Source organism: Equus caballus, chromosome 21 (assembly GCF_041296265.1).
Source record: "Equus caballus isolate H_3958 breed thoroughbred chromosome 21, TB-T2T, whole genome shotgun sequence".
Classification (NCBI taxonomy): Eukaryota; Metazoa; Chordata; class Mammalia; order Perissodactyla; family Equidae; genus Equus; species Equus caballus.
Window position 1 is genome coordinate 11907059 of NC_091704.1, and position 14445 is coordinate 11921503.

Here is a 14445-nt window from a genome sequence, read left to right on the forward strand (position 1 = left end):
AAGATAAGTAACAGACTACGGTAAAATATTTGCAAAAACACATCTCATAAAGGACTGATATAGGAAATGCATAGAGAACACTTAAAACTGAATAATAAGGAAACAAACAACCTCATTAATCAATGAGTGAAAGATCTGAACAAATGCCTAAGTGGTTGCTGAAGATTGATGAGGGCAGGAAGAGGGGTGAATCTGCAGAGCCCAGAGGATTTTTAAGGCATTGAAAATACTCTGTATGATAGCCTAAAGATGGATACATCTTATTCTCTTGTCCAGAGTTATAGAATGAACAAGGCCAAGAGTGAACGTTAAGGTAAACTATGGACTTGGGGTGAGTATGATGTGCTAATGTAGGCTTATCAATCATAACACATTTACCACTCTTGTGGGACATGTTGAAAATGGGGGAAGCCATGCATGTGTGGAGGCAGGGGGCACATGAATAATTTCTGTGCTTTCCCCTCAATTTTGCTGTGAACTTAAGACTGCTCTAAAAAATAATCTTAAGTTTTAAAAAGCGTATAATTCAGTGGTTTTTAATATATTCACAAGGTTGTGCAATCATCGATGCTAATTCCAGAATATGTTCATTACCATAAAAAGGTTCCTCATACCCATTAGCAGTCATACTCCATACTTCCTTCCCCCCAGCCACTGGCATTCATTAATCTACTTTCTGTCCTTCTGGATTTGCCTATTCTGGACATTTCCTATAAATGCAATCACACAACAGGTGGTATTTTGGGTCTGGCTTCTTTCATTTTGCATAATGTTTTCAAGGTTCATCCATGTTGTACCAGGTATCAATACCTCATTCCTTTTTACAGCTGAATAATATTCCATTGTATTCATATATCACTTTTGTTGAGCTATTCATCAGTGTAAACTGCCAAACTATTTTCCTGAGCAACTCTACCTTTTCACATTCCCACTGGCAAGCAGCGAATGAGTGAGGGTTCCAAATTCTCCATATCCTCACCAACACTTGGTATTATTTGACTTTTTTATTATAGTCATCCTGGTGTGTGTAACGTGATATCTCATTCTGGTATTGATTTGCATTTCCCTAACAACTGATAATGGGGAGCATCTTTACCTGTACTTATTGGCCATTTGCATATTAATCTGGAGCAATGCTTATCCAAATGCATTGCCCATTTACAATTGAGCTATTTGTATTTTTATTATTGAGTTGCAAGAGTATATTATATGTACTCAACGGTAGACCCTTATCAGATATGTAAAGATGTGCAAATATGTTCTCCCCTTCTGTGGGTTGTCTTTCCACTTCCTTGACCATGTCCTTTGATGCACAAAAGTTTTACTTTTGATGAAGTTCAATTGACCTATTTTCCCTTTAGTCGCTTGTACTTTGGGCGTCATATGTAAGAAACCATTGCCTAATCCAAGGCCATGAAGTTTAGTTGTACATTTTCTTCTAGGGGTTTTGTAGTTTTAGATCCTACATTTACATTCCTGATCCATTTTGACTTAAGTATTGCATACGGTGTGAGGTAGGGGGTCAACTTAATTCTTTCACATGTGGATATGCAGTTATCCCAACACTGCTTGTTGAAAGACTATTCCTTTGCGATTTTCTTGGCATGTCAACTAATTCTAGAATCTGTGTGTGTTGGGTGTGGTGTGACTTACAGTTCCTTGGAATCATTCTTTATACAAAGGATTTTTTTTTTCTGGCCTTGTGGACTTTCCAACAATACATATGTAGACCAGCCATTAGTGAAGAAATCACTTCATTTATTCTGACCAGTTTTCTCTTTGTTTGCTGTGGGTATGTAATTCCACACCCTGTTACTCCCTGATGGCTGGTAGGCCTCATTGCACCATCGTTCTGGACTGGATTATTGCAGCACCTTTCAAAGTAGTTTCTCTGCCTCTATTTTTGCCCCACAAATTTATCCTCAATGCAGCAACTGGAGTGATGTTTTAAAACCAGAAGTCAAATTCGTTGTAAAATCTCACCAGAGGCTTTCTATTACTCTCAGAGTAAAAGTTAAGGTCCTTATCATGGCCTACAAGCCCAACTGAATCGGTCCCACCCTCTCTCTGACCTCATCTCTGGCCACTCTTTCCCTGTATTAATCTCTCCAGTCCCTCTGCCCTCCATTATGTCCCTGGTGCATGCCAGGCACTCTTCTACCCAAAGACTTGAACTCTATGTTCCTTCCACCTGGAATTCTCTTCCACCTGTTGATTTCATGGTTCATTTCCTTCATTATCTTTAATTCTGTGTTCAAATGTCACCTTGGTGAGGCTTGTCACAACCATGCCATTTAAAATAAAACTATCCCCTTGTCCTGACACTCCTTAAACAACTTGTTCCACTTAGATTTCTCCCCATAGCACTTATCATCTTTTAAAATAATATGTAATTATGTGAATCAATGTTCAATCAGGACACAGAAACTATACAAAAGATTGAGCAGGAATAGTTTCTATAAGGAAAAATTAAGTATAAAAGTGTAAAGAGAACTATAGAGAATAGCCCAGAATTACAGTAGAGTAGCTAAGAAAGAAACAATTGTGGGAGGGGTCCACTTCTGCAAGGCCGGGTTCAGACTTTGTCGGAGAAGGTGTGGCTGCAGTTCAGGGATGGTGGAGGAGTTTGCCGGTTGCCAAGGGCCAGAGCTGGTCCATGGTCAGAGCAGCGTTCAGCGGGTAGGGAAATGTAGGCGGACAGTGGCAAGTGCCAAAGTTCTGTCCCCTACCAGGGGCAGGTGGGCTGAGGTTATGACACCTACAGGACTCACCGGGATTCCACTTGTGGGGGTGCCACTCAATCCCCCTAGGAAGCTATCCAAGGGGATCCACTGATTCCACTGTTGATCACCCACTGTGGGTGAGTGCCTGTGGACATCCCCAGATTGTGCCACTGCTGGTTGTACACCAGGAGAAAGAAAATGAAAAAACCTGGAAGCACCCTGGAACCAGGAAGGAAGCCCCTTTGCCCTAAGCCTTCTGCTAGCAAAGCTTAACCCCTGCCAGGTGCAAAAGAGAAATGCCTACTGGGTCCAGCTCCATTATTGCAGAGCAAACAATGGAGGGCAACACATTGATGTTGTATTACAGAGGCAATCCCTTGATAACTGGTAACATAATTCACTGATTTATTTTGTTTATGTTTTCCATGCTTTTACTTCCAACTTACCCCTATTGTTATATTTCTAGTAAGTTTTTTGAAGACAGCATATGGTTGTATCATGGTTTTTAATCTACTCTGCCAATCCCTGTCGTTTAGTTTGCATGGTTAGTCTATGTACATTTGCTATAATCATTAATATGTAAAGGCTTGTATTCGTTTCCTAAGGCTGCTGTAAACAGTGCTATAAGCCAGGTGGCTAAAACATAAACATTCATTCTCTCACAGTTCCAGGAGGAGAAGTCTGAGATCAAGTGAGATGGGGAAGGTAGAAAATCCAATAAAGGGTATGCCAATGAGATGGTCACTATTGTGGGCAACTGGGACTCACTCTTCCTGAAGATTCTCTGAGACATAGGGTGGAACCATCTCAAGACTGTCCCAGGGGAACAAAGAGCTGAGGACTATTAGCCCATCAGTTACCATCTCTACTGACTTGGTAGGTGAATTCACCTGCACTTCTAGTGTCACCATGTGTGCATAGGAAGCATAGGGGAACAGAGGATGCAGGCATTGGGTTGGGAAGCTGTGACCCTCTCAGTGTGCAGGAACTACAGGTGCAGTGGGCTGAGGGGGTGGGCCATCAGCACTGTCAACCATAGTCCACCCCTTGCACTGCACTGATGCACTCATGCTCCAAACCAAATCTGTTCTGGTGAATTATGGAACTGAGGCTTCAGGGTAGTAACCAGCCACAATCTCTAAAATAATGACAGGAGATGGTTAGTAGAAACAAGCTGCAGTCCCAGCTTTCCGGGTGGTCTGGGGGCTTTAATTTGCAGCCATCCTGCCTCCTCTCCTACCCCTTCTACATGCCCACCTATCCCAGCCAGCAAGCCCTCTGGTCTTGGTGATTGTTTGGTAGCGCCATGAAAACCTTCTTGTTCCCGTATGCCAAGGAAGGCCCAGACATTGTCCCCCTTAGTGAGACATCTGGGAAGTAGCAGCTGTGAGGAGCTGTGACCACTCTGAGATTCAAAGGAGAGGTTGTGAGAGGTGTCACCAGAAGTGATAAGAGCTACAGCTGTGGAGTAGACGCAGTCATCATGGTGTGGGTGGTATAATGGTCTCCCATCATAACGGGATGCAGCCATCCAAAGAAACGCCTCAGGCCATTGTGTACTGGGGGGCGGAGATAGGTCTCCCCTCCTGCCACTGTTCTCCCAGTGGTGTCTACCACCAGTTGAACACATCCAGTATCCAAAAAAACACCACACAATTGGAAAGCTCTGTAGAGTTCACCTGAGGTGGCACAGCACAAGATGGTGGACGACGGGCAGCCCCTGGAAATCTCCAATTGCACTAAGCATAGGGTTCATGGGGGCAGCCCTGTCCTCCCAACGACCCCTACGTGGTGTTCCATCATCTTTTTCAAGGATGGAATTAAATTTGTCAATGTCATAAGATGCTTAGATCAGTGACTCCATATAATGAGGGAAATCAAGGTCTCTGGGGTACAGTCAACAAGAACAGGACAGAGGAAAAGCTCTCCCATTGACACAGAGACTCCAGCATGTTTACTAATCTCTGGTCCTAAAGTGCACTGGCCTCGCCCTTTCCTACTCCCAGGACGGAAGGTTTTCTGCTCAGCAGCACCTTCCAAGTTGGCAGTTGATTACTGGATCGTGCCAGCACCCTCAGTACAATCCCCCAGGGGTTATTAGAGAGGGCTAATTATTGTTATTTAGTGAGTACTTGGGGGTGTGCAATCGGCAGTGGTGTCCAATCTTCTGCCAGAGAGTCACAAAGCTGCCCTTGTGTGGCCGTAGCACCTGTGTACAGGGTCTACGTCAGCTGTGGGTCTCAGCGGAGATGATTCAAGCCCAGGAAGTACAGGGTCAGGGAGGGAGAAGGCCAAATTCTTGCTCAGAAGGCAGCCAGGACTGAGACCAGCAGAGCCAGGTGCCCAAGTGTGCTCAACCATGAACTCAGAGCACAGGCCCCTCGTGGCCTGTTTGTGCCTCACTCGGCCCATTTATCCAAAGGGAAGGAGATGTGAGGCCTGTCTTATGGTACATGAGGCAGTCAAAGCTGAGGAGGGAGGTGAAAGCATTTTGGAGAGTCGGGGTATTAGAAGAATGAATGTAAGCAACTTGCAGTATTGGGGGTTTGGACAGGCTCTGATGGATCCTGGTCCCTGGCCCCACTCCAGGCAGAAGGAGGGAGGAGCCCTCATTCATTGAGCCTTGTACATGTCAGGGGAGCTGGGTCTTCGCAGGCCCACTCAGCAGAGCCTTACAAAGATCCAAAGTGATCGAAGTTGTGGGTGCCCCTGTGGGGGCGGAATCCTCTGAGGCTCAGAGAGATTCAGTAACTGGCTTATTCTTGAATGAACGAACGACCAAGAGCACCTAGCACGTGGATGGAGCTCCTCCCTACAGGCCATCGAACTCATGAGACCCGGGAATCAAGCCTTTCCCTTTGGGGAACTTAATTCTAACAGAGAAGATGGGCACTGAACACTCATGGGGAGAAATGAGCAGACAATCCAGAGAGTAATGAGTGCTCTCCGGGAAACACAGCCTGGCCTGGGGGTCCCAAATGAAGGGGGTGGCACAGCCAGATCGCTCCCTCCTGTGGCCTGGGGAGGCCCCTCTGAGGAGGTGATATTTAAACTGATCCTGAGACATAAAATAGTGCCCCAAATGCCAGGAAGAGGTGGCCTGAGGGGCCCAGGCCCAGGACGAGCAAATGCAGGGGCCCCAGGGCAGGAGAGAGCTCGGACTCTGGGGACCCTGTGGGAATCAGCTGATTGCACACCCTGTCTCTGTAGTTGTAAAGCTCAGTCCCTCTCCCCTCAGGAGTGAGAGGCCAGTTACCAGAGAACTGGCGGAAGATCCAGCCCTGGGATCCTGGGGGCGGGGGATGGGCGGGGGTGTAAGGAAGCCCTTGGCCTTCCCTCCATGACTGGGAGTGCAGACACGCACCCCTGCCCCTTCTGATAATGTCCTCATCCAGATGGCTCACTTGGAGTAAGCACCCTGGAAGGCAGGAAAAAGGGATGGTATTATGTGTCTTTTATTCTGTGGGTGGCACTTAATTGTCACTCATCAGATTCCAACAATAATGACAGTCCACCTCCCCTGATGCAGAATTGCCAGGATGCTAGGTGGGAGGGGTGTGGCCAGTGCCAAGTGTTCATGGGCAGGAGCCGAGCTGGGTATAAAGGGCAGCGCTGTGAGGACTCGCACAGCCTCCTCCAGACCCCAGTGACCTGCCGGCGGCTGTGAGCACAGACCCCTGGAGATGAAGGTTCTGTTCCTGACCATCACCCTTGGCCTGATCACAGCCCTGCAGGCCCAGGACCCTCTGTTCTTCCCCTCAGAGAACGAGAATGTGAGCCCAGGGAAGGGCGGGAAGAGAGGTATGGGGGAAAGGCGGTGACTACCTGTTGGCCAGCAGTGACCAGGGGCCTTGTGTTAGGAGGTGTCATTCAAGGTCGAAGTTCTGACCCTGTGCTCCCTGCAGAGTGTGGTCAGAGGAGCAGGAGGCTCTGTTCTTGTGTCTGCAGACAGCGCTCCTCCTTGGGCCCAGAGGCTGAAGCAGGGGAGTGGGTTCAGCATAGGGACTGTTGGTCTGACACTTTGGGAACCCAGAGGCACTGAGGACCCTGTGGAGTATAGACTCATCCAGGGCCAGGGCCCGGTCTCAGCAGAGAAGAGACTCATGGGGTGAGAGACCCCCTGCCTCTGTTTAGGGTCGGGAGCCCTGAGTGCTGGGCTGGTTCTAACAGAGCACAGGGTGTGGATGTACGGGACCCAGCCAGCCTTTGGAGGACAGCACCTGGGGTGCTGGGGATGTCTGGTGATGGCTGCAGCCCATGCACAGAGGATGGGGGTAGTGGGGTGAGGAGGAGATTCTGGGCTATGTCCGTGCTGGACTCATGGCCCCCACCCTGCTCAGATCATAGGGACATGGTATGTGAAGGCCGTGGTGGCTGACAAGGACCTGCCTAAGGAGAAAAGGCCCAAGAAGGTGTCCCCCTTGACAGTCACTGCCCTGGATGATGGAAACTTGGAGGCCATGGGCACCTTCATGTGAGTGTTGCCTCCCAAGGGTGCTGCTCTCCCCTCCTCCTCCCTCTCCCCAGGCTGCGAGGTGGCCCAGAGCAGCCCCTCTTTGTGCCTCTTCCCATCCCACTTTGGGATGTGGGTAAAATGAATGTCCCCCTGACATAGAAAGGAGAGAGTCCAGACTGTGGGGATGACAATGGAACTCGTGGGGACACCAGGGCAGAGGCCCATGTGCCAGGTGAGCTCAGGTTGGCTCGAGTGTGTTTCCTGACAGCCTTCCCCTCTGCCTCCCGTTTTCCAGGAAGGGGGGCCAGTGCCACGAGAAGCGAGTTGTGATGCACCAAACCGAGGAGCCTGGCAGATATAGCGCCTGTGAGTCCAGACCAGGCTGTGCCACATTCCCTGCCAGAGCCCAGGCCTCCCCTTCCCCTGAGGCTGCCTGCTGCCGGGCAGTCCCTGCCCTGTCCCCTCCCAGGAGCAGCTAGCCACTCCCTTCCCAGGAGTCTCCTTGTCCTGACATTGGAAAGGTTTCTCCACAGCAAGGATGACAGTACCAAACCCTCCCTCTGGATGGTCCTAGCAATTCAGCTTGCAGAGAACCAAGGGTTGAGGATGAGGATGTAGGGCGGGGCAGGTGCTGGGTGAACAAAGGAAAGAGCCCCAGCCTCTGATGTCTTCTGGCCTCTGGTGACTCCACTGCTTGGGTTGGAACCTTCCTCATGAAGAGTCTCCCTCTCCAGAGTGTGGTCCATGGTTCTGAGCAGCAGTGTGTCCTGGGCACTGGACCAGCTTGGGCACCTGGATTACGGGGCAGTCAGTAGAGCTAAGGTGGCCGAGAAACTGAAACGTTCCAAAATGTTCCCTAATGTCTCAAATATTTTCTGCAGGAATGAAGACACTAAAGACCAATTTTCTCTATGTCTGTCTGCAGTTGGGGGAAAGAGGCACATGTACATCCTGGACTTGCCAGTAAAGGACCACCGCATCTTCTACTGCGAGGGCCAGCTCGGAGGGAAAGCAATCCGCATGGCAAAACTCGTGGGTAAGAGGCTGCTGCCCCAGGTCCTCAGAGATCCACCTCTCCTGACCCACCCCCACAGGCTCTGCTTCTAGAAGTCAGTGGAACTGGCTTCAGTCCTGATTCTGGGGAATACGAACACCCTGCTTCTGTCTTTGGGGGCCTGGCACAATTTGCTGCCCTGGGGTGTCCAGTCCAAACTCCCTCAGTGACCTGACTTCTCACCAAGGGGATATGGACGCAGCTGCTAAGTCCCATCTCTTGGGGTCTGGGGCGTGAGGCCAGGTCAGCATTGGGGAGTGCACTGTTGCTGACAGAGGTCTTCTTGGAGAAATGACCCTCCAGAGTGGGGTGAAGTCCAAGAATTTTCTGGCCAGAGAGCATCACAATTCCTCCAGGCCATCAGCTTCTTCCAGGTCAGGGGTGTGACCCTGCAGATCGGTTTTGAGAGTGGGCCTGGGACCCCAGGGGCCCTCAGTGTCTCGGAGTGTCTCCCTGGCTATCCTCCTTCACAGGAACCTCTCACCTGGGTGGTGGCCTGTCTCCTCTGGGCCTACTCTGTATCCACTTTCGGGGGAACCCTCCATCTCAGCCTCAGCCATTACAGGACAAAGCCCCCCAAGTGCTAGGAGGCACTGTCTCCTCTTGGGGTCTGCTTCCTGAACCTGAGGCTCACCTGGTCACCTCTCCTACAGGTAGAAATCCCGACATGAGCCTGGAAGCCCTGGAAGAATTTAAGAAATTCACAGAGCGCAAGGGATTGCCACAGGACATCATCATCATGCCTGTCCAACGGGTAAGAGGACAACTCTGCCCAGGTTCCCTGTGTCCACTCTGCATGTCCCTTTGTCCCCTATGTCCCTCCCTGTGTCCCCAACAGATTCCTCGTGTCCCACTGTGTCCTTCAAGTCCCTCTGTGTCCCCCATGACCTTCCTCGCCCCTTCCCCTGCCCCCCGCCATGGGGGAGACATCAGCGCTGTGTTGTGTCACAGGGGCACAAGGGCCCCACTCCGGGTCTCTGCTATTGGTGTCAGAGCTGCAGCTTGATGGGGTCTGGGCCCTTGGCTAGGGTCTCTTCTCACTGCTGAATTTTCCTTGGTTTCTACAGAAAGCTGCATTCCTGAAAGTGACTAGGGTAAGTGACCCTTGAAGCAAACAAGAGTCCTGGGTTCAAAAGAACGTCAGGAGTCACCAAGGCACCCCCAAGGTGGAGACAAGAGGGACTCCATGTGAGCCAGGCAGAGCCTTGTCTGCTCTGAGATCCTTTCTGGGATTTGATCCTTACTTGGGATGTCTGTCCCCGAACATCATTCCTGGGACATTTAGGGACTCCTTTTTTTCTCTGTCTCTGTAACTTGGGACCAATGGGCCAGGGTCTGTCCTCCACCACACCCGTGCACCTGGTGGAAGTGGGAGCCTGCCCTCCATGCAGCAGCCCTGAGAGCATTACATATGCCCCCAACACTGCCACCCCTGAGAACCCCACACCTGCCCCCCCTCCCCTCCCCTGTCCTGGACTCACTGACCCTCTCCCTTCTTTCTAGGGCAGGGGACATCAGCACCCCACAGCAGCCCCAGGGCAGCACCATCAAGACCCTCTGTCCTGCAGGCCATGGAAGGAGCCCCTGCCTCTAGAGCCTGACCTGCTCTGCCCCTCCAGTTACCTTGACTCCCCTTCCTCCCCCAGCCATGCATCCCCTCTCCTAGTTCCACATAAAGAGCTTCAGCAGTTCCTGGTGACTCTGCCTGTCTGTGGGGGTCCCTCGCGTGGGCTGGGAACTGGGAGGAAGTGGGCAAGCCAGAGAAGGCAGGACAGGAGGACCCATCTATGTCTGCATTCTCCTTGAAAGTTGGACCAATTCAATGGGCATTAGGGTCCAGGCCGAGGGATGGGTGCTACAGCTCTGACCAAGGGTCTAATGGGGGACAGGTCTGACACCCAAGAAGCTCAGGTTCTGGGTGGTCACGTGGTGGGGGAGAAGGGATGTGAAGATAACAGGGTCGGATACAGCCCAGAGGTGATGACATGTGTGCAGGTGGGGATCACCTGGCCCCCTGATTCCCAACTGCCTAGATGTGGTGACAGGAGTGCTGGGAGGCTGCCTTTGAGGGTGCAGGCAGGAGACCAGGCTTCCAAAGGCCATCAGGATGGGGACAGCAGGACCCTGGAATCCCAGCCTGGGTGGGACTCTGCTCCTGCCCCTTCCCCCTAGGCCTGGCTGGACACATGCACTGCCCCTGGTGAGGGAGCCACTTCAAGAGGGACCTTGTTCACAATTGTAATGTCATCACTATGGTTTCCCAAATCACCCTGGGGCTTTGCAGTGACAGCCAGCCAACTGAGGTCAGGGTCTCCTTGCTTGTGGTAGGAGAGGTGAATGCAGCCCAGCTTCCCTAGAGACAGGGGGGTGCCTGGAGCTCCCTTCATGCAGGGTCAGTGCACCTTCCCAAGTCACAGGCCCAAGGTCCCCGGTGGGATGGCGAGCATCCCTGGGCCTCTCCTGAACACAGCAGGCCCCAGATGCAGACTTCTGGCACCCTGGTACTTGTAGGTTCCTTCCTTGACAACGAAATACTAGGTAGGGAGTCCCTGCATGGTGCAAGCCCCCCACAGGTTGAGGCGGTGCCCAGGGGGCCAGGCAATCACAGGTTACAACTGCCTTGGCTTTGTTTTTTCAGCTTCCATAAGGATGACAGTTCTTATACCACTGTCCCTGCAATGGCACGAGGCCATCAAGGCAGGAGCCTGGGAGGAGGGAGTCGGTGGAAGACTCTGTGCATGCAGGCCCGTGTCCTGGGATTCCAGGACCCTGTGCCATTTGTCCACCTGGTGCTGACCTGCCCCTAAGCAGCGGTGTCCCTCTGATGTGGCAGCCCCAGGGGTCTGTGCAGAGAAGGGGCTGTGAGATGGCCAGGGTCAGGGTTCAGGGTCCTCAAGGGTCGAGGGGTTAAGACTTGGGGTAGGGATGCTAAGACCTGACAGGTGACAATCCTCAGCAGAACTTCCCCAGGGCACATCCCTCCAGCTGGAGAACAAGTGGGCAGAGCTGAAGAATCCCTGTGCCCAGCCCATGGGCTCATACAGAGCCGATTTTCAGGGTCTGTCTTCCTAATTGGGGGGCAACAGAATTCCTACATGAAGTCTTTTCTTTGGTCTGGGAATCCAAGTCCAGTACCTGCCCCAGCACTGTCTGCACCACAACAGCCTTGGCCCTGCCTGCAGGCTGTCCAGGTGCCTGGTCTGTGCTGGGCAGTGGTTTTCAGTGGATTCCTGGACCCTGGAGGGCCTGGTGTCCGGGGAGGGCCTTCATGGGCAAGATGGGGCAGAACAAGTGGAATCTTAACCGAATCCTGCAAACCACACTTCCCATGGGACAGGACCCTGTATGGACCCCAGGAAGACCACAGACTTTCTCAGAGAGGCAGCTGGCATCCTGGGGACTCAAGTCCCTGCGGTCAAACCACCATGCTTTACTCCCCACGTGGACTTCATTCTGGGTGGAGCCCAAGGAGCATCCCTGAAATGAAACCACCCCAAACAGGTCCAGGTCTGAGGTCCTAGCTGTCGTGGCCTCAAAGCAATGGGTGGACAGACAGAACGAAGAGTAAGAAGCGGACCCCACATAGAGTTCATCGTTCCTACAGACAGGACCCTTCTATTTCTCCCTTTCTCCTCTGGCTTGTTTACCTGATTTCTTGCTCAGTTGGTTCCTCTGAGAATTGGCCACTGAGCCGGGTAAGAGAGCAAGAGGGGCCTTGGGGTTGATACCTGAGAAAGATCAGGAGGGAGGAAGCCAAATGAGGCAGGAGACTCTCCAAGGAGCCGAGCTGGCCCAGCGGGGAGTTGGGAGCCATGGCTGCCCATGGAGGAGCCTGCATGGTGGAAAGGCCAGCTCAGCACTCTCCTCCCCAAACTCCCAATGGGCTCGGTCCTGGGGTGCTGCCACTGGTGTCTTTAGCCAACTGTCATCCTTGCAGCTCACTGGCAGGCTCTCTCCTGAAGGGGCTCAGAGCGTCACCCTGCGTGGACACTATAGCCCACCTGTCATGTCCTGAGCGCATGTAAACACCTCTGCTCACCTTTAGGGAGCAGCTCCTCCAGGTCCTGGGAATCCTCCTTTCAAGAGGACACTCAGAAGAGAGAAAACAGCGGTCAAACCACAGCCCCTGACCCACTGTAGCTGGTCCTAGGGCCAGACTGACCCACACAGCCACCCTTCAGTAGTTGATTCTCTATGCCACACACCCTGAGACCCCCTCCATCTCAGTGGGGCCCAGATGGATGACCCAGTTGTTCCTGTTTACTTGCTGGTTGGAGGGCAGCGTATGTCTACTCATGCTCACCACACATGGGAGCACCACGTCTGCACAGATGAGCACTCGACCCCTGACCTCTAGTTAAGAAGGGGTTGGGAAGAACCATCTAGAGCAGGAATCAGGCTGGTCTCCTCCCGAGGGACCCAGTTCAGGTCAGCTCTGCACTTAAAAGGCCCTGCTGTGCAACTCAGCAGAAGGAAATGACTCCCCACTGCCGAGGAGCTGCCTCTGTGGGGGCTCACTGACCTCAACTCACCCCTTCTAGGGTCAGCCTCGAGGGGACCCAGGCCACAGGTGGGGATTGCCTAGGCCACTTGGCCAGCTACCATCACTGACCACTGCACTTTCGCTCCACATCAAGTTCAGAAACTCCACACAACTCCTGCCATCTCCTTCTGAGAGGCACAACCTCACCCTCACCCCCGTCACTAATTCCAGAATATTTTCATCACCCCATAAAGATTCCTCAGGCTTTAGCAGTCACTTCTCATTCCTCCCTCTTCTGTGACCCCTGGCAATCACTAATCTACTTCATATCTCCCTAGATTTGCCAACTCTGAACATTCTCATAAATGGAATCCTGCAATATGTGGCCTTTGGTGTCTGCCTTCTTCCACCCAGTATCACGTTTCCAAGGTCCATCCACGTTGCAGCTGTGTCAGAACTTCATTTGCTTTATGAGTGAATGAGATCCCATTGCTTGGATAGATCGCATTTGGTCATCCATTCTTCAGCTGGTGGACATCAGGGTTGTTTCCATCCTTTGACTACTGTGAATAGTCAAACCTGACCTTTGTCGGGACCACCATCAGCGGTGATGAACGTCCAGCAGAGGAGCAACATGGCCAGGGCTGGAGGGTTCTGGGGCCTGGTAAAGGTGGAATCATGAATCCTTTGGAGCAGGAACTGGGTACCTACCTGCACTTGGTTAGGGTCTCAGTCCTGTTATTCTGAGCCCCACATGGACCTGGGCCAGAGTTTTCTCTTGTGTCCTTGGTGACATCTCCCAGGCACAGCAGAGCATCTTCCTGCCCTCTAGTGGAGTGGGGACCTCAGTGAGGCCTTGGACAGGTTTCCATTCACCATAGGCCCCTCCACCCTTTTCAGCAAGAACTGTACCGGGTAGCAGTGGGAATGTTGTGGAGCCTTCTCCTTACCATACCCAGGCACACACACACACAGACACACTACAGACACACTTGCTGCACAATGTAAACACAGAGAGACACATACGCAATTGTGCACATGCACACACTCAGATACACAGAGACTATTATGCACACAGAGAGACATATACACACATGTGCATGTGCACACGTGTGTACATGTCTACATACGGATATACATGTGCACAAATGAACATGTAAATTTGTGTACAAATGCATACACGAATGCACACATAGACAGACAGACACATATGCAGATACACATACATGCACACACACACTTAAGCACACATCCACAGGGACAAGATGATGCCATTTGCATTTGGTGGAAAGTTCTGGGAGCAAAATGGAGGAGGAATGAGGGACAGGGAAAGCAGAGGCCACTCAGGATATTTCAGTCAGAGATCTCATCCCAATACTTCCAAGTCTCGAGGTAGGAAAGGGGCAGCAGCAGCAGAGGGAGGAGGTGGACTGCGGGCATGCATCTGAGCAAGGCCCCAGGTGGTGTGGGGAACAGAAGTGAAGGGTACAGAGGGTCAGTGAGGTCTCCCAGGGTCTCACTGGGAGCTGTGATGAGAATACAGAACACAGGAGCCAGGGTACATTTGAGAGGAAGGAGATCAATTCCGCCTGCAGGGAGAAAGGCAACTGCAATGGGAGCCGTGGGCATCCTTGTGGGGATGTTTAGAGCGGGCTGGATGCTTTGCTTGGAGTTCAGGAGGTCTGGCGGGAAAGGGGAGGTGAGGGGACGTCAGCTCCAAGGTGGGATC

The 14445-nt window shown here is 51.8% G+C and overlaps 1 protein-coding gene and 2 long non-coding RNA genes across 11 annotated transcripts in view; 2 read left to right on the forward strand and 1 right to left on the reverse strand.

The window, feature by feature from the left end:
• LOC138919976 (odorant-binding protein 2b-like) overlaps positions 1–9071 on the forward strand; it is a gene marked incomplete at its 3' end in the record, with an annotated part of 73474 nt that extends 64403 nt beyond the window's left edge. The window contains exons 2-4 of the mRNA XM_070246835.1: positions 7475–7545; positions 8105–8215; positions 8887–9071. Of these exons, the coding sequence (XP_070102936.1) occupies positions 7475–7545; positions 8105–8215; positions 8887–9071 (367 nt within the window). The remainder of the gene's footprint in view (positions 1–7474; positions 7546–8104; positions 8216–8886) is intronic.
• Positions 1–14445, reverse strand: part of LOC102149688 (uncharacterized) — a 104177-nt gene that overhangs the window by 9665 nt on the left and 80067 nt on the right. For 2 of the 9 annotated variants that reach the window (XR_011430215.1, XR_011430213.1), the window contains one exon: positions 13978–14398. The exons of the other annotated variants lie outside the window; for them this stretch is intronic. This is a non-coding gene — a long non-coding RNA (uncharacterized lncRNA). Of the gene's footprint in view, positions 1–13977; positions 14399–14445 lie in introns of those variants that run through there. 9 annotated transcript variants of the gene reach the window in all.
• LOC138919741 (uncharacterized) lies at positions 9100–9924 on the forward strand. The gene is made up of 2 exons (XR_011430252.1): positions 9100–9327; positions 9737–9924. It is a non-coding gene; the product is annotated as an uncharacterized lncRNA (long non-coding RNA).